Source organism: Babylonia areolata, chromosome 31 (genome assembly GCF_041734735.1).
Source record: "Babylonia areolata isolate BAREFJ2019XMU chromosome 31, ASM4173473v1, whole genome shotgun sequence".
Classification (NCBI taxonomy): domain Eukaryota; kingdom Metazoa; phylum Mollusca; class Gastropoda; order Neogastropoda; family Buccinidae; genus Babylonia; species Babylonia areolata.
Window position 1 is genome coordinate 26,426,357 of NC_134906.1, and position 22,902 is coordinate 26,449,258.

The following is a 22,902-nucleotide window of genomic DNA, read 5'->3' on the forward strand; positions in this document are numbered from 1 at the left end:
AATGTTATATTCTTATACTTATTTTCTACACATATAAGAAACCTATGTACTTAAACGCATGTAACATATGTGCATATTTGATTTACAATGTTTGTAAGAATGTGGGGGGTTTTGGGGGTGTTGTTGGGTTTTTTTTCCCCAGAGATTCATGCTCGAGAGCACGGCTCCAACAAACAGACTGCGTCCAAGTCGTGTGCACTGTCGCTGGTTCGTCAGCTCTTTCACCTGGGCGTCGTCGAGGCCTACACAGGGGAGAAGAAGAAGAAGAAGGACTCTGAGAATGTGAGAGCTGCAACACAGAAAATTTTTTAGGGGGGGGGGGGGGGGGGGGGGGGAGGAGAGAGTGTTTTGTGCTGAGAGACACAGAGAGAGAAATGGACGCGCAAACGTGTGTGTGTGTATGTGTGAGAGAGAGGGTTTGTTTTTTTTTTGTTTTTTTGGGGGGGTTTTTTTGTTTTTTTTTTTTTAATTATTTTGGGGGGTTGTTTGCCAGGTCTTTTTATAAGATAGGTGTTTGTGTGGCTTCCCCCAACCCCATTCCCCCCCCCCCCCTCCCCCCCCCCCACACACACACACCCTGTAAAGTAGCTCAATGTGTGTGTGTACAATGTGGATATATACATATGTGTGTGTGTGTTTGTATCTGTGTTTGTGTGTACATGAGTGTGTGTTTGTTTGTGTGTGTGTGTTGCATGTGTATTATGTATTTGTGTGTGTATACATGTGCGTGTCATTTCTCCTGGAAAGATGACTTTTCAGCGAGGTAGTTAGCCATGGGTGTTGTAGTTAGGCATTTTGCTGTTTGTGTGTGTGTATGTGTGTGTGTGTGCATGTTATTTCTCCTTTAAGGTGAATTTCAACCAGGTTGTTAGCCATGGGTGTTGTAGTTGGGCATTTTGCTCTGTGTGTGTGTGTTATTTCCTCCTTTAAGGTGAATTTCAACCAGGTTGTTAGCCATGGGTGTTGTAGTTGGGCATTTTGCTCTGTGTGTGTGTGTTATTTTTCCTTTATGATGAATTTCAGCCAGGATGTTAGCCGTGGGTGTTGTAGTTTGAGTTGGGCATTTTCCTTTGTATGTATGTGTGTGTGCAGCTGCCTCCCTATGAAGTGGTCGTCAGCAGCGACATGATCCAGCAGACGGACCAGGTTCTGAACGCCTGGGGTGTTAACCCTGTGCAAGTGGTAAACACACTACACTACACTTCACACGACTGCATTACACTATACTGCACTGCACTACACTATACTACACCACTCTACAGTTGTTGTTTTATTACATAATTTATTCAACCTTGTACAGACAGAAAAAAAAAGAAAAAAAGTATGAACATACTTCAGAAAATACAATTATTATAAGCTTCACAACTGTCAACATTAAGAAATTCATGGTTGTAAAATGTACGCTTTCAAGTGTGTGCATGCAGTGATTATATATGTACACTAAGACACATACACACATGGCTTCTGGAACTCTTTGATTGTGTGTGTGTCTCAGACTGTATATGATTTGGAAGAAGGTGTGTATTTCAAGAGGGGAGAAGTGTTAGTGAGTGTCTCTCTTGCATTTGTGTTTGTATAGCTGTTAGTGTTGACAGATTGGAATGTGTGCATGTGGTGTTGATACGCACCAGGGATCTGGGATGCGTGTCAGAATCATGCCACATGTTGAATGTGTGCCTGTGCGCGCACATTGTGTGTGTGGGTGTGCATGCGTGTCTGCAGTTTGTAGTATTGTCGTGGTGTATATAGATACACATATACGTGTTGTTGTTGTTTTTCATGTGCAGAGGTATGATATTATGCACTGTTGTGTATGCATTGTTAGTCTGTTATAAGAGGAGTTTGTGCCATATCAGTACTGCCTATTATTATTATAACGATGACAACAGTAACCATGACACTCCATGCCCCCCCTTCTTCAGTACAAGCAGGAGCAGGCCGCAGGGAGCGGGGAGGGCCGGGGACAGCAGGGCCAGTCGCTGATCGTCCAGGAGTCCCTGGACGAGTTTGAGCCCGCACCCCGAAGGAACACGCCGGGCGTGGTGCCCTGGTCCCCGCCCCAACCCAACTGGAATGCCTGGGTCAACTGTAACATTGACGAGGGGCCTCTGGCTACTGTGAGTGATGGGGGGGGGGGGGGGGGGGGGGGGGGGGTTTGGGTGTGAGGGAGAGTGGGGGTGTGAGTGTGAGAGACAGGATGAGTGTGGGTTTGTGTGTGTGTGTGACAGAGGGTGTGTGTGTGGGTTTGTGTGATGGAGGGTGTGTTGGTTTGTGTGTTGAGTGAGAGACATGATGCGTTCATCTGTGTTACTAATCCAGTCTTTGCTGTTAATTGTGTTTCATGGGCAACCCAACCTGCTAACACCAGCATTAACTGTGAATAACAATATCTTCAATATCAGTTGAATTTTTACTATGATTTTCGGCCTATAAGGGGCAACGTTTTTTTTTACTCAAATCTGACCCCTGGGTCTTATCGGCAGTATGCACCATGTCTGTAAATTCTGACCACCACACGGGGCCACCTGACACAACAAAATGCTCATGATCACATTGAACAGCAACACTTCAGTCTTACCACTGTAGTAATGTTTCAATCAATGAATGAGCGATGAACAGTGAAGCGAACCAACTGAAGAAAGAAACCTTCAGTCCTGGCACACAGTACTCCCCCTGCCTTATTCAGTGTGGCGCTCGGTGGGCGTACAGAGTGATTCCCTCTTGTCGCCAGTCACACAACCCGATTTGCATATTCTTTCAGCCATGCAGCCTGCCTTGACTTTGATGATAAGATCCTTATAAGATGGTAAGGATGATGGTGGTGATGACGACGACGACAATGTTTCAGGTGACGTTGGAGCAAGTCAGCCACGACCTGTACATGAGCAAGCAGCGACAGGAACAAGAGGACCGACATCTGCAGAAGGTGTGTGGGAGGGTGTCTGGTGTGTGTGTGTGTGTGTGTGTGTGTGTGCTCTTTATGGTGTGTGTGTGTGTTCTGTATGGTATGAGTGTGTGTGTGTCTTTCTGTCAGTCTCTGTGTGTCTTTGGTGTGTTTGTTTGTGTGTGCGGCATGGTGTGAATATGTGTGTGTGTCTGTATGTCTGTGGTGTTCTGTGTGTGTGTGTGATGTGGTGTGAGTGTGTGTGGTATGGTGTGTGTGTGTGTGGTATGGTGTAAGTATATGTGTGTGTGTGTGTGTGTTATGGTGTGAGTATGGTGTGTGTGTGTCACACACACACACACCACTCTCTTTCTCTCTCTCTCTCTCTCTCTCTCTCTCTCTCTCTCTCTCTCTCTCTCACACACACACACACACACACACACACACACACACACACACGCACACACACACATGAGCAGAACACTGCTCAAATTAACAGTTGAGAAACAAATGATAAAACCCACCACAAAATGGCAGATGCTGGAGGAGCGGTCCAAGCTGCCGGTGGGGGAGTCGAGGGCCTACATCCTGGACTGCATCAACAAGAGTCCCGTCACCCTCATCCGTGGGGAGACCGGCTGCGGCAAGACCACCCAGGTGGGTTACAGCTCTGCTGTGTGGTAGTCAGTTGTGTCCGACTGTGACCATCTGAACAGCAGAGGAGGCAACTGACTGCTGTTCTGGTATGCATGATAGTCGGTCATGTCCGACTGTGATCATCTGAACAGCAGAAGACGAAGCTGCTGTTCTGGTATGCATGATAGTCGGTCATGTCTCAACTATGACCATCAGAACAGCAGAGGACGCAGCTGCCGCCCCAACTGTAATCTGGGCTCAGCTTGCATTTGATTATCGTGGTAGAGAGTGTATTGCCCAAGTTCCATTCCCACTCTCCCTGGCCAAGAGGGCTGAAGGAAGTGAGCATTAGGATGGTCCCCCAAAGGCCATCTAGCCCCCATGATTGTTGCACTTTGTTACTCCACATTTTGATTGATTGTTTGAAATCCTTGAATACAACTGAACACGGTGTTTTATGCGTGTTTTCTTTTGCTCATGAAAATGAACTGTAAAACGTGTTGGGTTTTTTTTTGTTTTGTTTTGGTTTTTTTATAGAATTATTTGTCTTTTCTCATTTGCAGAAGTGGTACATACACAAGTGTGTGGTGTTCTGTGTCTGTGTGATCATATGTAATGTGTGGCTTTATTTTTGTATGTCTTGGTTTAGTTTGTACAGGTATGCATCCAATATCAAAAGAAAAATCTGTCTTTGCACAGTATCTGAGAGTGAATGTATATCATTCTGGTATAGAATCACTAACAGGATGAGTTCTCATGATGCAGTGACAAAATCTTTCACCCAAAGATGGAATTTTGAAAGTTTTTTTGTTTTTTTTTTATTGCTTCTCTGCACTCAGTTCAGGGCTCCTGGTAAGTAAAAGGTCAGATGGTCCCAAACTACCATATTCAGAGGGTCACTCTAACTGACCATAATTCTAGGGTGTCCCAAACTACCTTATTATTCTAGGGAGTCACAAACTACCGTATTCAGAGGGTCACTCTAACTGACCATAATTCTAGGGTGTCCCAAACTACCGTATTATTCTAGGGAGTCAGAAAACTACCGTATTCAGAGGGTCACTCTAACTGACCATAATTCTAGGGTGTCCCAAACTACCTTATTATTCAAGGGAGTCACAAACTACTGTATTCAGAGGGTCACTCTAACTGACCATAATTCTAGGGTGTCCCAAACTACCGTATTATTCAAGGAGTCACAAACTACTGTATTCAGAGGGTCACTCTAACTGACCATAATTCTAGGGTGTCCCAAACTACCGTATTATTCTAGGGAGTCACAAACTACTGTATTCAGAGGGTCACTCTAACTGACCATAATTCTAGGGTGTCCCAAACTACCGTATTATTCAAAGGAGTCACAAACTACTGTATTCAGAGGGTCACTCTAACTGACCATAATTCTAGGGTGTCCCAAACTACCGTATTATTCAAAGGGAGTCACAAACTACTGTATTCAGAGGGTCACTCTAACTGACCATAATTCTAGGGTGTCCCAAACTACCGTATTATTCTAGGGAGTCACAAACTACTGTATTCAGAGGGTCACTCTAACTGACCATAATTCTAGGGTGTCCCAAACTACCGTATTATTCTAGGGAGTCACAAACTACTGTATTCAGAGGGTCACTCTAACTGACCATAATTCTAGGGTGTCCCAAACTACCGTATTATTCTAGGGAGTCACAAACTACTGTATTCAGAGGGTCACTCTAACTGACCATAATTCTAGGGTGTCCCAAACTACCGTATTATTCTAGGGAGTCACAAACTACTGTATTCAGAGGGTCACTATAACTGACCATAATTCTAGGGTGTCCCAAACTACCATATTATTGTAGGGAGTCACAAACTACTGTATTCAGAGGGTCACTCTAACTGACCATAATTCTAGGGGGTCCCAAACTACCGTATTATTCTAGGGAGTCACAAACTACTGTATTCAGAGGGTCACTCTAACTGACCATAATTCTAGGGTGTCCCAAACTACCGTATTATTCTAGGGAGTCACAAACTACTGTATTCAGAGGGTCACTATAACTGACCATAATTCTAGGGGGTCCCAAACTACCTTCAGATGTTCACTATGACAGACCATTATTCTGGCGGGTCCTGGAATACCATTGGAGGGTCACTACATTTATAATGCTGCACATTCTAATCAAAGCTGCATTGCCAAACACACACAAAGTTAGACGTACCTTTCTAGTCAAAATCATCATTTGGGTTTCCAGGCTGTGGAAGAAGTGTTGAAGCAAAAGTTCTGCTCCTCCTTTGTAGCAGGCAAGCCTGGCATCAGTAAGAAGCTGTGATACATGATTTTCACTCTTGTTGGCTAGCAGCACTATAGTTCACTCTGACTTATGAGTTAGCTTCTTTATTTCTTAAAATCTTTTTTTTTTTTCTTTTTTTTTTTATGGATAACCGTTTTTATCCCACTGTTTAGGCAGCTGTACTTTGTGTTCAGGGTGATGTGATGTGTGTGTGTGTGTGTGGTGCAGGTTCCCCAGTTCATCCTAGACCAGATGATCCAGGCGGGGCAAGGGGCCAACTGCAACGTCATCATCACGCAGGTGGGTGGCTGGAGGTGTGGGGTGTGGGAGGTGTGTGTGGAGGGGTGGGGGGGTCTTGGAGGCGGGGTGTGGGAGAGGGAGGGAGGAAGGGTAAAGAGTTTGGGGACTGGTTCAAAGGATTTTTTGTTTGTTTCTTTGTTTGTTATTTGTTGTTTATTTACATAAGACATAATAATACAATTCCTAGAAATACTGAAGAATGTGCTTTCCATACTCTTCCTCCGTCAGAGTTGCCTGATGAACCCTGCTGACGTGGTCTTCTGCTTCGTTTCTGAGCTGTGACTCCCACATTCACTGTTGAGTGGGCTTTTGCGTTGTAACAAACATTTTTACCCCAGCCGTGTAGCCAATCATACTCCGACTTTGGGAGATGGAAGGATGGAGGGCCACTGAAGTGATCAGGATGGTAGAAGGGTTCAGCCCATGTAGGGTTTGTGGAGGGAAGGATGGAGGGCCACTGAAGTGATCAGGATGGTAGAAGGGTTCAGCCCATGTAGGGTTTGTGGAGGGAAGGATGGAGGGTGACTGAAGTGATCAGGATGGTAGAAGGGTTCAGCCCATGTAGGGTTTGTGGAGGGAAGGATGGAGGGTGACTGAAGTGATCAGGATGGTAGAAGGGTTCAGCCCATGTAAGGTTTGTGGAGGGAAGGATGGAGGGCCACTGCAGTGATCAGGATGGTAGAAGGGTTCAGCCCATGTAGGGTTTGTGGAGGGAAGGATGGAGGGCCACTGCAGTGATCAGGATGGTAGAAGGGTTCAGCCCATGTAGGGTTTGTGGAGGGAAGGATGGAGGGCCACTGAAGTGATCAGGATGGTAGAAGGGTTCAGCCCATGTAGGGTTTGTGGAGGGAAGGATGGAGGGCCACTGAAGTGATCAGGATGGTAGAAGGGTTCAGCCCATGTAGGGTTTGTGGAGGGAAGGATTCGGTGGAAAGCCTTGCAGCAGATGGTATGATCGAACTTCCCTGAAGAAACGCTGACTGTTGAAGTAGGCAGCCGCCCTGCTACACTGCGGCCTGAAAAACGGAAAGGAACAAAAGAGGGGATGTGTCTGCAGGAATCGGAATGGGTCGCGGATCAGCCAGTTTCAGAGGATTGGGGGACCACTGACCACAGTTTTGACTTGGACTCAGCAGCCATGGAATTGATTTTTATTGGAGTGTGATCTTATTCTCAAACGTTCTCTTTTTGCATACAAATGGTATTCTTAACTCTCTCCGGACGAAGGAATGCTCACGCATTCCTACACAAAACGTATTCGGATTCGAACGAAGGCATGGAATAGCATTCTCCGAAAGTAAAATTCCATCATGTGCTGTACACGTGATTTTGTGATTAGCCAAGCAGAGTGCACTATTCTGGGTCACTCAACAATCGAACAGTATGATTGGTCAGCCTGGGATGTGTGGCCCGTCTCGCACACACGCTGACAAAGTCACTGACAGGTCGTCTGCTCGTGTGCCAGCCTGTTAGCAAAGCAGGCTCTTCTCAGAATGTTGTGAAGCGAACAAGGCAGTGATGGCAACGTTTTAGAGTTGCCGAAGTACTTGAAATGCTACAAACTGAAGAGTCGGACATTGAAGAGGTGGATGATGACGAAGAAGAAAGCGAATTTAATCCAGAAAGCGAGCATGGGTATGGTGATTCGGGGGGAAAAATTGGCAGTATTTTCTACATATGGCAAAACTGTAAAAATAAGATGAGAATTTTTTTTTTTTTTTTTTTTTATGTAAAAGCTCAACACGTAATAAACCAGTTCTGAAAGTTTCATTTTCTTACACAGTATTTTGTATTTTTGGTAATTTTTTTCCAAACCCTTACAAATGGGCCGTCTATGGGGAAAAGCAAGGGAGAAAACTTGTCGTCCCGAGTGAGTTAAGCGGCTCAGTCTGTTTATGAGCGCTTCATGCAAAAAAGTGTCAGCACCGTCTTTATCACTATGTAATGGCCTCTTTACCGCACAGGGGCCTGGTTAGCCCCTGGACCCCAGCCTTTCTTCAGTGGATTGGGCTCTCTTGGGTGTGTTGTCTGATGCGTGGTCTGGTTGTTTTGTTGTTTTTCCCGTCAGCCGCGACGTATCAGTGCGGTGTCCATCGCGGAGCGTGTGGCGGAGGAGAGGAGCGAGATGCTGGGGACATCGGTGGGTTACAGCGTACGCTTCGAGACCATCATGCCTCGGCCCTACGGCGCCATCCTGTACTGCACCGTGGGTGAGGGAGCTGTCCTTTGTGGCGGTGTTTCTTTTTTTGTGTTGTTTGTTTGGTGTGTGTGGGGCAGGAGGGGGGTGGGGGACATCGGGGGGTGGGGAGGAGGGAGCAGTGGGGGAGGGTTATATTGTGTTTATGTGTGTGATATGTGTTTGTTGCAAGATTCTTCTTCTTCTTCTTCTGCGTTCACTCGTATGCACACGAGTGGGCTTTTACGTGTATGACCCTGCCATGTAGGCAGCCATACTCCATTTTCGGGGTGTGCGTGCTGGGTATGTTCTTGTTTCCATAACCCACCGAACGCTGACATGGATTACAGGATCTTTAACGTGCGCATTTGATCTTCTGCTTGCATATACACGTGAAGGGAGTTCAGGCACTAGCAGGTCTGCACATATGTTGACCTGGGAGATGGTAAAAATCTCCACCCTTTACCCACCAGGCGCCGTCACCGTGATTCGAACCCGGGACCCTCAGATTGACAGTCCAACGCTTTAACCACTCGGCTATTGCGCCCGTCGTTGCAAGATTCATTTTCTTATGTTCTTCGTCCCTCCCTATCTTTTGTGGTTATTTTTTTGTATTTGTTTTTTAATTGTGTGTGTATGTGAGAGGTGTGTGTGTATGGGGTGGGTGGGGGGGTGGGGGGAAATGGGGGTAATATTGTGTTTATGTGTCTGATGTGTGTTTTTTTGCAAGGTCTTTGATTCATTTTCCTGTGTTCTTTTTCACCCCTCACTGTCATCTTTTTGGATTTGGTTTTGGAGTGTGCGTGTATGTGAGGGGTGTGTGCAGTGTGTTTGTGTGTGTCAGGGTGAGGGGGGGGAGCACGGGAGGGAGGGGGGGGGTATTGTTCTTATATACATGGTGTGTGTTTTTTGCTACGTCTTTGGTTCATTTTCTTATGTTCTTCTTCATCCCTCCCTATCATTTATTTTTTGGTTTTTTTTGTTTTTTTTTGTTTGTGTGTGTATGTGAGGGGTGTGTGTTTGGGGGGTGGGGGGGTGGGGTGTTGATATGTGTGGTGTGTGTTTTTTTGCAAGGTCAGTGGTTCATTTTCCTATGTTCTTCTTCATCCCTCCCTATCATTTTTGGGGTTTTTTTTTTGTTTTTGTTTTTTTGTGGGTTTTTTTGTTATTTCTTTGTATGAAATAGCCCTGTTTTAGTTGTTTTTTGTGTCCCTCTGTGTTTGTATCCAAGCATATGTGAAGTAAAAGTTCTAAACTGACAAATCAGACTACAAAGAACATGTTGTCTTGTTGTGATTGTTGTCTGTGTGATTCATGACAAAGTATTTCTTTGGGGTTTTTATTTAAGGAACCCTTCTGCGGAAACTTGAGGGAGGATTACGAGGGGTATCACACGTGATTGTGGACGAGATTCATGAAAGAGATATCAATGTAAGTCTTTTTCTCTTATGTTTTTTCTTTGATGTAAGCCTTGTGCCATGCGTGGGAGTATTTCTCCTTTTTTTTTTTCCTTTTTTTTTTTTTTTTTTTTTACTTAATTTTTTTTTTAAAATGTTGTTGTTTGTTTGTTTTCCATTAGTTTACTTTGTTTTGGTATTAAGACATGCCAGTGGTCCCTGTGACCCCAATGTTGACCTTAAGAGCGTGAAGCCGATAAGTCGACTCTAACCCAATGTGAGGTCCCAGTTTGGTGTGGTCTTGTGTCCCCTGAGAAATGCACTTCACTTCGATTTTCCTCGTTCCACCCAGGTGTGAACTGGTACCTGACTTTGGTTGGTTGGGGAAGGTTAGAATGGCTTTCCAGTGCAAGATGAAATGGATATGAATTCCAAACGTTGATTGGTTTCAAAGGGTATGGGACATGGTAACCTCTGGACCTGGTTTAATGGTGGTTGGGAAAAAAAAAAAAAAAAAAAAACCCTTGCTTGCATGCAGGCAGATTTTCTGTTGGTGTTGCTGCAAGACATGGTGGGGCCTTCTACCTTTAGACCTGATTTAATGATGAAAAAAAACAAAAAAACAAACACATGCTCTAAGTGGTCCAGTTAGCAAATCATTTTTGAGAAAAAAGGGGTCTTCCACCTGACAGATGCTCACTTGAATGGAATGTTTATAATCCAGACACATAAAACTAACCATTCAGAATCAGAATCTTGCTTTGAAGACTCTACGAGTCGAAGTACACAACTTCTCCTCTCCCAAGTGGGTTCATAATTTTTTTGCTCTTGTTTTTTGTATCCATTCAGAGACGGGCGCAATAGCCGAGTGGTTAAAGCGTTGGACTGTCAATCTGAGGGTCCCGGGTTCGAATCACGGTGACGGCGCCTGGTGGGTGAAGGGTGGAGAGATTTACGATCTCCCAGGTCAACATATGTGCAGACCTGCTAGTGCCTGAACCCCCTTCGTGTGTATATGCAAGCAGAAGATCAAATATGCATGTTAAAGATCCTGTAATCCATGTCAGCATTCGGTGAGTTATGGAAACAAGAACATACCCAGCATGCACACCCCCGAAAACGGAGTATGGCTGCCTACATGGCGGGGTAAAAATGGTCATACACGTAAAAGCCCACTCATGTACATACGAGTGAACGTGGGAGTTGCAGCCCATGAACGCAGAATAAGAAGAAGAAGTATCCATTCAGAATCTGTTTATGTTCTTTGTGCCAAACTCCAATAAAGGAAAAATCAAAATATATGCAGGACGTCAGTGGACGACTTACAGGCACAATGGCAACACTTTCTGCAGGACATCAGCTGATGTCTTATATGCACTCAACTGGTTTATTGTGGTAAAAAAATATTTTAAAAAAATACAAGCCAACGACAACGTTGCTTGGCTGCAGACGGACTTTCTGCTGGTGTTGCTGCGAGACATGGTGCGCACGTACCCCGACCTGCGAGTGGTGCTGATGTCGGCCACTGTGGACACCACTCTCTTCACCGACTACTTCGGGACGGTCAATGTGGTGGAGGTGTATGGCCGTGTCTTCCCTGTGCAAGGTGGGGGAGCGGGAGAGAGGGTGGGGGGGCAAAGGGGAGGGTGGGGGGCAGGCCTGGGGGGTGGGGGGGAAGGTGTGTGACAAGTGATAAAGATTTATTTGTGTGTGTGTGTGACAGCGACAGTGACAGTGGTTTGTTTGTTGGCTTCTGGCCCATGACAAAAGGCGCGGGCCTCGTACAAAAATATGAAAAAATTGCAGGGGTCTGACATTCCTGTCCTGTGCAAACTATCCGCCCATGCGGAGCAGACGAAACTACGGCCGATAACCTCCCGGAAGTAGGTAACCTCCCCTTTGTCCCGCTGGTTATCGCCCTCTTTTTCCGGCAGCCATCATGACTCCTGTACCTGTGCTCTTCATATGGCTAAGTTTTTTCGTATTTTCTGTCTGTCTGTCGATTCTCTGGCGTTCTTGTTTGTGGTCAAATTATGTCTCCAACCAGGTCACATAATTATGTAGCTCGATTGGGGAATCGTGCTAAAATTAAGGCGCGATCGCAACCGATTCGCTGACACTCTGGGCCCTCTACTCCTGGCCCTCTAAACAACGCCAACCCGCCACCTTCTCCACTTCCTCCGCTCCCTCCGGTCGACTCTGGACCTCCGCCACCTCCTCTGGTGACTTCCAGAGGTTTGTGGTCACACACTCAGGTCAGTGTTACCTTTCATGTCATTTTTATCGATCCGCGAACTCACTCGACGCGATCCGCGTTTTCTCGGCCCTGCCAGTCGGCAGTGTACGAGTCGATCTCCTCTATCTCTTTACCATACCCACAGTTGCACCAATGGAATGGCCACAATCCCTTGGAAAAAAAAAAAAAAAAAAAAAAAAAAAAAAAAAACAGCTTGTTTTGGATCCGCACGTTAGACTGGGCCCTATGTGCGATGCGTCCGTGGTGGCGGCCGTGACATCGGATCACGCGACCCCCCACGTGGCTTGCCTCGACCGTCTCGGATCCAATAGCGACCGAGGCGTGTAGGGATGCCCTCCCCTGGTGTAGGGAGGAAGGTGGACCACTAGGGGACACGCTTGCCCATACGCGTGTACCCCTCCCCTTGTCCGGATCACCCGATCCAAGGGAGGCAACCCCTGCTTCGGCACCCTTGCCGGTGACTGCCGCAGTTATTTCCCTTGCACCGGCACTACTCCTTGCCTTCAGTGCGAGTGTGTGCACGGTCCTACCAAGCTATGCGGTGATGACCCCATCTGCCACACCGCCGAGTGCTGCTGTTTCCCATCGACTAATGGTGTCTCAGCAAGCTACTCAACCAAACAATCAGCAACTCATCGCTAAACTTGCTGCAGCAATTATGCACCATTCTGCCTTCCGGTGCCGCGCCTTGCGCCCACAGAGCAGGTACGTGCACGCCTCATTGGAACTTCGGCAGTGTTGGATTCTTCTGCCCCATTGCCCAACTCTGCTGTTTCCCAGACTAATATTGGCACTTCCACGTTGGAGTACCTCTTATATCATATCATATATCAATATCAAGACGTGCAAGCCTGATGAGGCCTTTTACCCGCTTGAAGTGGGGAAGAAAAAGAGAGTCCCCACGTATGTCTGTTGCATTTTTCAACATTGAGTGCGCAGTGCTTGAAAAATCAGAAAATATGTAAATGAGTTTTGTATTTAAAGTTTTCACAATGAATATCAAGATAATTCTTAAATGTATTAATAACTCGATCCTGCCTCTCGGCAGTGCTCGGGCTGATCTTGTCTATCACTTTATCCGTCAACACACAACTGACAACTGAACGTCGGTCCTCTCGCAGGAGCTATTCGCGAGATTGGACCGCCGTTCAGCAACAGGGGGATGCACATCCCACGGCAAGCCGACGGACTTGTCACCCCCCTCGCCCACGACGCCCATAACACTGGATTACGGCGCCGTCATGCCACAGGCCCCGACCGTCTCGCGTCCGATGGCAACCGATTCTGGTTGGGATGCCCACGGCACTAAGGGGCATTATAATTATTCCCCTTGCGCTCGTTTTCACCTGTGTCGGTTACGGTGGCATCGAACCACGGACTCTCACACAGAACATGACACTCCTCCCTGTTCAGCGAGGACACGTCGCACAAGGGGGATATGTGCTCTAAAGACACATTCCTTTTCGATGATTTTCGGCGCCAAGGGAGGCAACTCCACATTTGTAACCTAGGCGCTCGAAGCTGTGGTTAGTTTCGCCGACACAGCACATCACTCCTGCTCCCCGTGCTGTCCACCAACGATGTTTTCTTTCGGTTTCTCATTGGGTCCTCATGCCCAGTCAGGGACTTTACACATCTTTGCATAGCAACTGCACTTTTCTTGCTGTTTCTCAGGCTATTGGCTACAGGAAATGCATCACAATATTTCCCCTTCTATCCATTTGATTTATTATCACAAGCAACAATCACAAAATATATTTAGAAAAATCTATACATATTTAAAAAAAAAAAAAAAAAAAAAAAAAAAAAAATCTATACATATGGATATATATATATATATACATATATATATATACACACACATATATATACATATATAGGAGATATATTGCTACATTCATACGCATTTCTGCTTTCACGTATAGATGCGTACTTATCCATCGGTATACACATGTGTATGTGCTTATGGGATAGGTTCAGACGACTTTCATATTAACATGTACAATTATATTTCTATCTCAATTCATTGACATCTGTCCATTGAGATTCCCTACATAGCAATATAGGCACACTTGCATTTGCGGCCTTCTGTTCACAATGCCCAGAACTCTCTGCCTCTACGTACTGGCACTTTATTCATATGCGTGTGTACATCTCATATGTAGGTGCATGGACAGATTCCTTTCCATTGATGATTATGCACACTTACCCACTTACTTGGGTATATCGGTGCACGCTACACGTATGCTTATACAGCCGCTTATTTCTTGTGTCTCGATCTCTTGTCATTGGCATACTTCTGACATCATCACTTGAGCTGATGGAAGTTTTTATTCCCTTGGCACATATATGTATTCATTTTCATAAATTCATCCCTACCTTGCTTTTGGAGGACGACTGCACTCACAAAAATAAAATAAAATAATAATAGCCTCAGTCACGCCTGAATGTATGCTCCTTCACATTTCAGTAGTGGCTGGTCCTTAGGGATCCACACATACCCCCTTCACACCCACAGGGCTAAGAATGCCTCTCTTGGTGCAAGGACGGACAAGGCAACCCAACTCATTTGCCTGCAACAATCACCCATAAGGCTGGAGATGCACAAGGAAGGATGAGGCAGTCCAACTTAGAGATGCCACTCTGGACACACATGCCTTTCATTCCTTCCAAGTTTGTAAGGCATCCCTTCTTTCTCCCCTTGCCTACAACAACCCTTGGTTTGCACCACTGTGATTGTGACAAAAGCTCCACACAGGCCCTACATCCTAGCCAGCCTTCCCATGAAGAGGTGTCTATCTTGCCTTAAAAGTTTTAGCGGACCCAAAAACTGCCCACGGGGCAGGAGACAATCACCCTCAGCCCATCTCTTCTACTCCTCTCTAGTAGCAGAAGGCCTGGGTCATAATTGTTTTCCTCTACATTTGGGAGAAAGGCATATTGACGAGGACGGATGCGTCCCACAAAGCACAACGAACCATCCATTAGCCACAGGGGTGTACCTTTCTGCCCACTCATACCAGCACGGCAGATGCTGCATTCAAGCACATCAGTTCACCCCATCACCTTGCTTGAACACAAATCCAGCATCAACGTCTCAAACAATTGGCGTTTGAAAGCACTTTCTGCACTTAGTCTTCCCTGCCCGATCCTTTCGGCCTCTACACACAACCACTGCTGTGGTTACAGATGGCCATTCCTCCTCAAGCACTGTCTTTCCAATGAGACACTTCCAGAGGTTTCTAGCCTAGGCAGGCTATCCCATCATGGAGCCCCAGCCTTCGGTCAAGGGCCTGTCAGAGGATGACTTTGTTGTCACTTCGGAAGCAAGCACCATGTCTTTCTGACACACGGTTGCACCACAAGACCCCGTCAACTCTTTCCGGCTTCCTTACATTGCAACAGAATCTGCATGGTGAACACCTTCGTCCCTGAAGCACACAGCAGCTTTTTCCTGATTTACCCATGCTGATTGGTGTCCTCCTAGGAACAGTACATGATAATCAGTCGAGTACGACAGTCTCCATCAGAACAGCAGAGGAGGCATGTGCTGTCCAGTCTATTCGGGCTGGAATTCGATTATACAATTTATAGTAGAGAGTGTTTTGCCCAAGTTGCATCCCCGGTCCCTCAATCAAGAGGGCCTTAGGACTCATTGGGAAGGTTCCCAAAGGCTACTTAGGCCTAAGGCTACAGCACTAAGTCCCAGTGCAATTTGACTTCTTGTCTGAGAGACATAGTCATTCATGAAAGACTAAGCTGCAAATGATTTCCCTTTGCAATTAAGAAACCACTGATAATACAGCTCTCACCTTGCAGTTGGCCATACTAAAAACGTATGTCAGATCAGTGCCTTGATGTCAATAGCCAGTACAACACATCTTGAGCCACTTACCTCCCTGCCCCGCCCCGCTCCATCCCAGACTCAGTGCGCAGCACACACAGCCAGAGGCCTGTCATGGATCCGGTCCCCTTTCTCACTAAAGAACCTTCAGCAAAAATTTTCCCCATGGAAACCCTCTTCCATTTGGGAATTCCACCACTGAATGAGACTCAGTGACCTGTGGGCACATGAAATGCACTTCCACAGCCTGATCCAACCCAGCCATTGACTGCCGACAACTTTCTGCAGGTTACTCCAACAGGCCACACTCAGGCAGAGAAGCCACCAAGCCTTCCGTATGCCCCTTCGTGATGGTACCTACCTGGGCAATTACACAACCCTGTCCCAGAGACACCAGGGACATCAAGTCTTTTGTTGCCAAATGTCTGCCATCCTATGCATAGGCAACATACCAGTGCTGTCATTTTTTGACAACGTCAAAAAAGGGGGGGGGAGTGCCCATCGCCTGTCAGCTCGCATGGAGGAGCTCCACAGATCTGGCTGTCATGCCTGAGGCAGACCCAACACGGTGACCTACCTCTGTCTCGTGCCACAGTTTCCTTCAAACACAAAAACCACTTCCACTATCGGCCCACATCCGTTGTGGAATCATCAGATCAAACCACATGCGCACCTCCTTGCATTGACGCTCATCCGCGCTCATCCGCTCAGCTGTGGTCCACAGACCTCCCCCACAATACAGCTGTGGACCTCTGTCTTCTTTACCCGCACTAATGTCCTTAGGCGACACAGTACACTCTACTTTCGCCAAATTCTACTTGAGGGACACCTATCACCTTAGGGATAATGGCTCATCGACTTCTACCAGAGAGATGTCGCACGCCTGCGGGTTGATGGCGCAAGAGCCATCGCTTCTGTGGTAGCTGCACAACAGACCATCACAGCTCACAGACAGTAGAACAGGCGAGCCCTCCACCTTGTCGCGCTATTCTGCACTAGTTGGGTCACGGTTAAGTATGTGTAATTAAAAGGAAATTTTCTATCTAAAATTACGTTTAAATAACATACTTACCGTGACCCAAATTTAAGACCCTCCCGTCCTCCCCGCTTCCTGTTCTTCCTGCTTGCTGCGCTGGTGATGGCATATTGCCGTCAAAAGAGGGCGATAACCAGCGGGACAAAGGGGAGGTTACCTACTTCCGGGAGGTTATCGGCCGTAGTTTCGTCTGCTCCGCATGGGCGGATAGTTTGCACAGGACAGGAATGTCAGACCCCTGCCGGAGTCTGCACTAGTTGGGTCACGGTAAGTATGTTATTTAAACGTAATTTTAGATAGAAAATTTCCTTTACGCGGAATGAACAATAATATGCCAGTGCGCGTGATGACATTTACATACTCACAAATGTATACATGCACTCTCTCTCTCTCTCTCTCTCTCTCTCTCTCTCTCTCTCTCTCTCTCTCTCTCTCTCCCATTCTCCCTCCCACTCCTTATTTTCTCCCCCACCCCCCCCACCCCCTCTCTCTCTCTCTCTCTTTCTCCGTCTCTCACACACACACTCTCGCACATCTGTGCGCACACACACACCACACAGAACCAGCAGTACCTATACGAGGTTAGATTAAATGAAATGGAAGAGAGGGAAAAAAAAAAGAGCTGGGAAGATGTGTGAGACAAGGAGAGGATGTTGTCAATATTTATATATCGCTGATGAACAGGAAAAAAAAATCCAACATATTTATGCTAAAATAATGCTGTCTCAAAGGTTAACAATGATGAGGGTTTTGGGGTTGTTTTTTTTCAATAAACAAACTGAAAACTTTTTGAAGAAAAATAACATTTACACTTCCAAACACACACATCAGCCTCTTCCAGAACCCAGGAAGCAAATCCTCCTTCCTAAGTCACCACAACGTGACACCTACACACATGAATTACGCAACACTTTGGGCATTATGAAATGAACGCAATTCAATGTAAATAGAAGTAATTTCATTGCTGACAGAGATGTGCGAGTGGATGAGTATGTATGAGTGTTTTTGTAGACAAAATAGTTTTTACATTCCACAGTTTCAAAGGTTGTTTTTTTTGGGGGGGGGGGGGGGGGCGGGGGGGGGGGGGGGGTTGTTGTTGTTGTTGTTTTTTTTGAAGAATTGACTGCATCTTTAGAAAAATCTGATATAAAAAAAAAGTTGTTGGTTTTGGGGGGGGGGGGGGGGGGGGGGGGGGGGGGGGTTGTTTGGAGGTGGGTTTTTTTTTGTTTTTTGTTGTTGTTGTTTTTTTCACAATAAAAATGAAAGGGAAAGAGTAATACACATTGAATGGCTGGAATATACATTTTTTTCTGTTTTGCAGTAAATATTTTAGAATGATTGATGGTGCTATCTATTGTTACCTACATGTATCCTGTGACAATAAATGATCTTGAGAATAATCATCAGTGTGTGAATATCATTATCGTTAAATATTCTTCTGCAGTAATTATTTGATCTTAAGGTTAATGAATGTGTTGTTCTTGTTGTTGTCATTGTCCTTGAGCAGTAATTGACCTTAAGAATGAACAGTTGATCAGCGTTGCTATCATTTATGGTTGTTGATTGTGTCGTGCAGAGTACTACCTGGAAGACTGCATACAGATGCTGAACTTCGTTCCCCTGCCCAACGACCGCAAAAAGAAATCACGAGACGAGGGGGTGGATGATGACGAGCAAGAGGTGAGAAGAGGTGGTGGGAGAGGGTGGAGGGGGGGGGATGAGGTGAGGAATAGCTGGGGTGGGTTTGTTTTTTTTTTCTTTTGGAGTTGTTGCCAAGAACATCAGCTGATCAGATACTTAGAATGTTTCATTTATACCCGTGAAATATATTGGAGTGTCGGTTGAGTTATGTGCATGTTCAGATCAGCGTTAGTGCACGAGCCACATTTCATGTACACACGCACACGTGTGTGTGTGTGTGCACGCATGCACAGGTATGCATGCACATGAGTACACACACACACACGCATGCACACACATGCATGCATGCTTGCATATCTATCTATCTATCTATATATATATATATATACATAGACATTTGTACATATATGTAAATATATATATATATTTTTTTTTTTAGTTTGTTAACCTGAATCTGATAACAAGAAAGGTACTTGAAATAAAAAGCATAACAGCATTACTGTATGTGACTTGTTTTTGTGTACCCCCCTCCCCAGGAGAACTGCAACAAGATGATAGGACAGGGCTACAACGAAGCCACCAAGACGGCCATGGGCATGCTGCCGGAGAAAGAGCTGTCCTTCGAACTGATCGAGGCGTTGCTGCGCTACATCCAAGGGCTGGGTATCCCCGGGGCGGTGCTGGTCTTCCTGCCCGGCTGGAACCTCATCTTCATGCTGCACCGCCACCTGCAGATGTCCCCTGAGTTTGGTGAGTGGGGGTGGGTGGGCTGGGGGGGGGGGTGTTTGCGATGTGGATGTGTGTATGTCTGCATGTGTGTGTATGAGATTCTGTGTGTGTGTTATGGTTCACTTGTCTTTTTCTTCTAATTGTTGCTTGCTGTGTTACCCTTCTACCGAGTGTGGAAAAGGGGTGAAAGTGTTGAAATGATATTATACCAGTGTGTAATATACGAGTGTCATAGTCCTCATACATGCTGCGGGTGGGTAAGTCTTTAAAATAGGTCCTAAAACGGGAAACAATAAGAGTGTGTATCTTTGAACGTTTTTGAGCAAATTGTTTGTGTATGTTTGAACGTTTAGAGTGAATTGTGTGTGTGTGTGTGCACCATTGAATGTTCTTTTAAAGAGTGAATCGCGTGTGTGTCTTTTAAAGAGTGAATCGTGTGTGTGTTCTTTAGAGTGAATCGTGTGTGTATCTTTTAACATTTAGCGTGAATCTTGTTTCTATCATTGAACATTTTGAGCGAAGTTTATGTATATTTTTTTTTAATGTTTAGACAAAATCATGTGCTTATCTTTTAACTTTATGAGTGAATCATGTGTGTAGTTTTGAATGTTTAGAGCGAATCGTGCATATATCTTTGAACATTTAGAGTAAATCGTGTGTGTATTTTTAACATTTAGAGCCATTTGTGTGTGTGTCTTTGAATGTTTAGAGCAGATCAGATGTGTGTGTTTTTTTGTGTTTTTTTTTTAACGTTTAGAACTAATCATGTGTTTGAGAGTATGTGGGGACAGGGGGTCATGGGGACAGAGGTCGTGGGGACATATTGTTGGTTTAATTATCTCTCTCAGTGAAGTGCTTCAGTTGATTATTCAAACATTTTATTAACAGTCAGCTTAAGGTTTGCTCTTTCCATTGATACCAAATACAGTACCAAATAAAAGTAGCGAATTATGTGTGTCGGCTGTGCCTTTGCTTGAGAGTTCCTGACTTGGAAATCTGTCAGTGCGCACTGCTGAAACACAATGTTTGTTGATGTGTGTGCCTGTGTGTGTGTGTGTGTGTGTTGCAGGGAACAGCAAGTACCGCGTCCTGCCCCTCCACTCCCAGATCCCCCGGGAGGAGCAACGCAAGGTGTTTGAACCCGTGCCCGAGGGCGTCACCAAGGTAAAGGCCCAGCAAGTTGCTGTTGTTGTCTTGTGTTGGTTGAAGTGACTCAGCAGCAGTGCAGGATCTCCTCTGGTGTGTGGCCATCTTGCAGCCAAACATTGACAGCTCCCTGTGCACTGTGTGCTGCAGTTGTTAACACAGTGTTTAAATCTTTCACAGCCAATTCTCTGTGTGAAAAACGCTCTGCAGCGCCAGATGTTTTAGATACAGCGCTCTCAGTCACAGGCTTTGGTTCGTGTCAAAACAGCACAGTGGATTTTTTTCACTTCAGACTTGGTCAGGGGGCAGAGGTTAGCCATTGTTCTATTGGCGGAAAACTGGCTGCAGCTGTCAAGCTTTGTGATAAATGATCTCGTTATCATGACCCCGCGATGTCAACTTAAGTTGCCTGTGGCGGTGCATTATCTTGTCAACTAAAGTTGCCCATGGTGGCGAAAGAGTTAAGCTTCTCTGCTTTGTGATTTCTAAGAAGCATGAAGTACATGTGGGCAGTGCTGTCTGACATCAGTGGAATGCAGACAGATGGGTCTTCTTCTTCTTCTTCTGCATTCGTGGGCTGCAACTCCCACGTTCACTCGCATGTACACGAGTGGGCTTTTACGTGCATGACCGTTTTTACCCCGCCATGTAGGCAGCCATACTCCGCTTTCGGGGGTGTGCATGCTGGGTATGTTCTTGTTTCCATAACCCACCGAACGCTGACATGGATTACAGGATCTTTAACGTGCGTATTTGATGTTTTGCTTGCGTATACACACGAAGGGGGTTCAGGCACTAGCAGGTCTGCACATATGTTGACTGGGAGATCGTAAAAGTCTCCACCCTTTACCCACCAGGCGCCGTCACGGTGATTGGAACCCGGGACCCTCAGATTGAAAGTCCAACGCTTTAACCACTCGGCTACTGCGCCCGTCAGACAGATGGGTCAAAAGCTGGCTTGTCACTCACACACACACGCAGCAGAGGAATCTGTTGTGATTTGACACTTTCAACAGTGCAGAGGTCAGCAGTGGTATTATTAGCTCATTACATCATTGCAGTGCCACACTGTCAGTTTCAGAACTTTTTAAAGATTTACATTTCCTGGTCCATTTTTTTTAACTTGATCAGATTAGGAATGTTCAGAAGAGAGTTTAGGCTGCAATCTATGAAATGGTTTTACCCTTTCAGTAAATGCAGGGATTACAGTTTGCACAACTGTACCCATTGGTAATTTTTAGATGCTTTAAAATCAAACAGAATGTTGGCATCGGTCATTTACATACTGTCTCACATGTCAGTAGGAGGAAGGTGGCAGAATGGTTAAGACGCTCAGCTGCCAATACAGAGAGTCCGTGAGGGTGTGGGTTCGAATCCCGCTCTCGCCCTTTCTCCTAAGTTTGACTGGAAAATCAAACTGAGCGTCTAGTCTTTCGGATGAGACGATAAACCGAGGTACCGTGTGCAGCACGCACTTGGCGCACTGAAAAAGAACCCATGGCAACGAGAGTGTTGTCCTCTGGCGAAATTACGTAAAATGAAATCCCCTTTCATAGGTACACAAATATGTAAACATGCACTCAAGGCCTGACTAAGCACATTGGGTTATGCTGCTGGTCAGGCATCTGCTCAACAGATGTGGTGTAGCGTGTATGGATTTGTCCGAACGCAGTGACGCCTCCTTGAGAAAGTGAAACTGAAACTGAAACTGTCAGTACATATGACAAGCTTTTTAAACATCATTGCTAGGATCAAGTAAATGAACTTTTTCTTTCTTCCGACCATTGCTGGTAAAAATTAGTTGTTGAGAACAACTGCCTTGGGGATATATAGAAAGCTAAAAAAAAAAAAAAGAAAAAAAGAAAAAGAAAGAAACAGAAAAAACATTGCAGATGTAAATAGAAAAAACAACAACTTGCAAGTGTATGTTTGTTTTTTCAGATCATTCTGTCCACCAACATTGCTGAGACCAGTGTGACCATCAACGATGTTGTTTACGTCATTGACTCTTGCAAGTAAGGGGATTTTCATTGTGTGTGTGTGTGTGTGGATACACCGCTTGTGTGGGTGGGTGTGGGCGTTTGCTTGTGTTTGTGAAAGAGAATCTGTGCATGAGCTTGTCAGTTAGTGGTGTGTGTTTGTGTTGCATTGTACATGTGTGTGTGTGTGTGGATGTACCAGCATTTGGGTGTATGTGCATTCGCATGTGTGTGTGTTTGTGAGAGAGAGAAAGATCATTTGTGTATCAGTGTGTGCGTTTGTGGTGTGTGTCTGGGTTTCTTTGTGTGTTTGTGTGTAAGAGACAAACAGAAAGATTGTGTATCAGTGTGTGTGTAGGAGGTAGTGGTTCATGGTTCTTTGTATGTGTGTTGCATTGTGTGTGTGTGAGAGAGAGAGAGGTAGAGAGAGAGAGAAAGAGAGACTATATACCAATGTGCATTTTTGAGTTTGTGGTGTTCATTTGTGTACGTGTTGAATTATCTGTGTGTGTGTGTGTGTATGTCTGAGTGTCTGCATATTTATTGCATTGTATGTTTGTGCATATTTGTGTGCATGTGCAGCAGCGTGTCCATTTCAGTGTGT

General features: G+C 45.6%; 1 protein-coding gene across 4 annotated transcripts in view; it reads left to right on the forward strand.

Annotated features, from left to right (window-relative positions):
* The window catches only part of LOC143275872 (ATP-dependent RNA helicase A-like), a 58,984-nt gene that overhangs the window by 17,482 nt on the left and 18,600 nt on the right, over positions 1-22,902 (forward strand). For all 4 annotated transcript variants that reach the window (XR_013053473.1, XR_013053474.1, XM_076580170.1 and 1 more), the window contains 13 exons: positions 143-282; positions 1,093-1,182; positions 1,923-2,117; positions 2,849-2,926; positions 3,422-3,541; positions 6,022-6,093; positions 8,162-8,303; positions 9,618-9,700; positions 11,116-11,272; positions 18,380-18,483; positions 18,981-19,194; positions 20,243-20,337; positions 22,261-22,334. Coding sequence is in view for 2 of the 4 variants with exons in the window: in XM_076580170.1 (XP_076436285.1) it covers positions 143-282; positions 1,093-1,182; positions 1,923-2,117; positions 2,849-2,926; positions 3,422-3,541; positions 6,022-6,093; positions 8,162-8,303; positions 9,618-9,700; positions 11,116-11,272; positions 18,380-18,483; positions 18,981-19,194; positions 20,243-20,337; positions 22,261-22,334 (1,564 nt within the window). In the remaining 2 variants the exon portion in view is untranslated. The remainder of the gene's footprint in view (positions 1-142; positions 283-1,092; positions 1,183-1,922; positions 2,118-2,848; positions 2,927-3,421; positions 3,542-6,021; positions 6,094-8,161; positions 8,304-9,617; positions 9,701-11,115; positions 11,273-18,379; positions 18,484-18,980; positions 19,195-20,242; positions 20,338-22,260; positions 22,335-22,902) is intronic.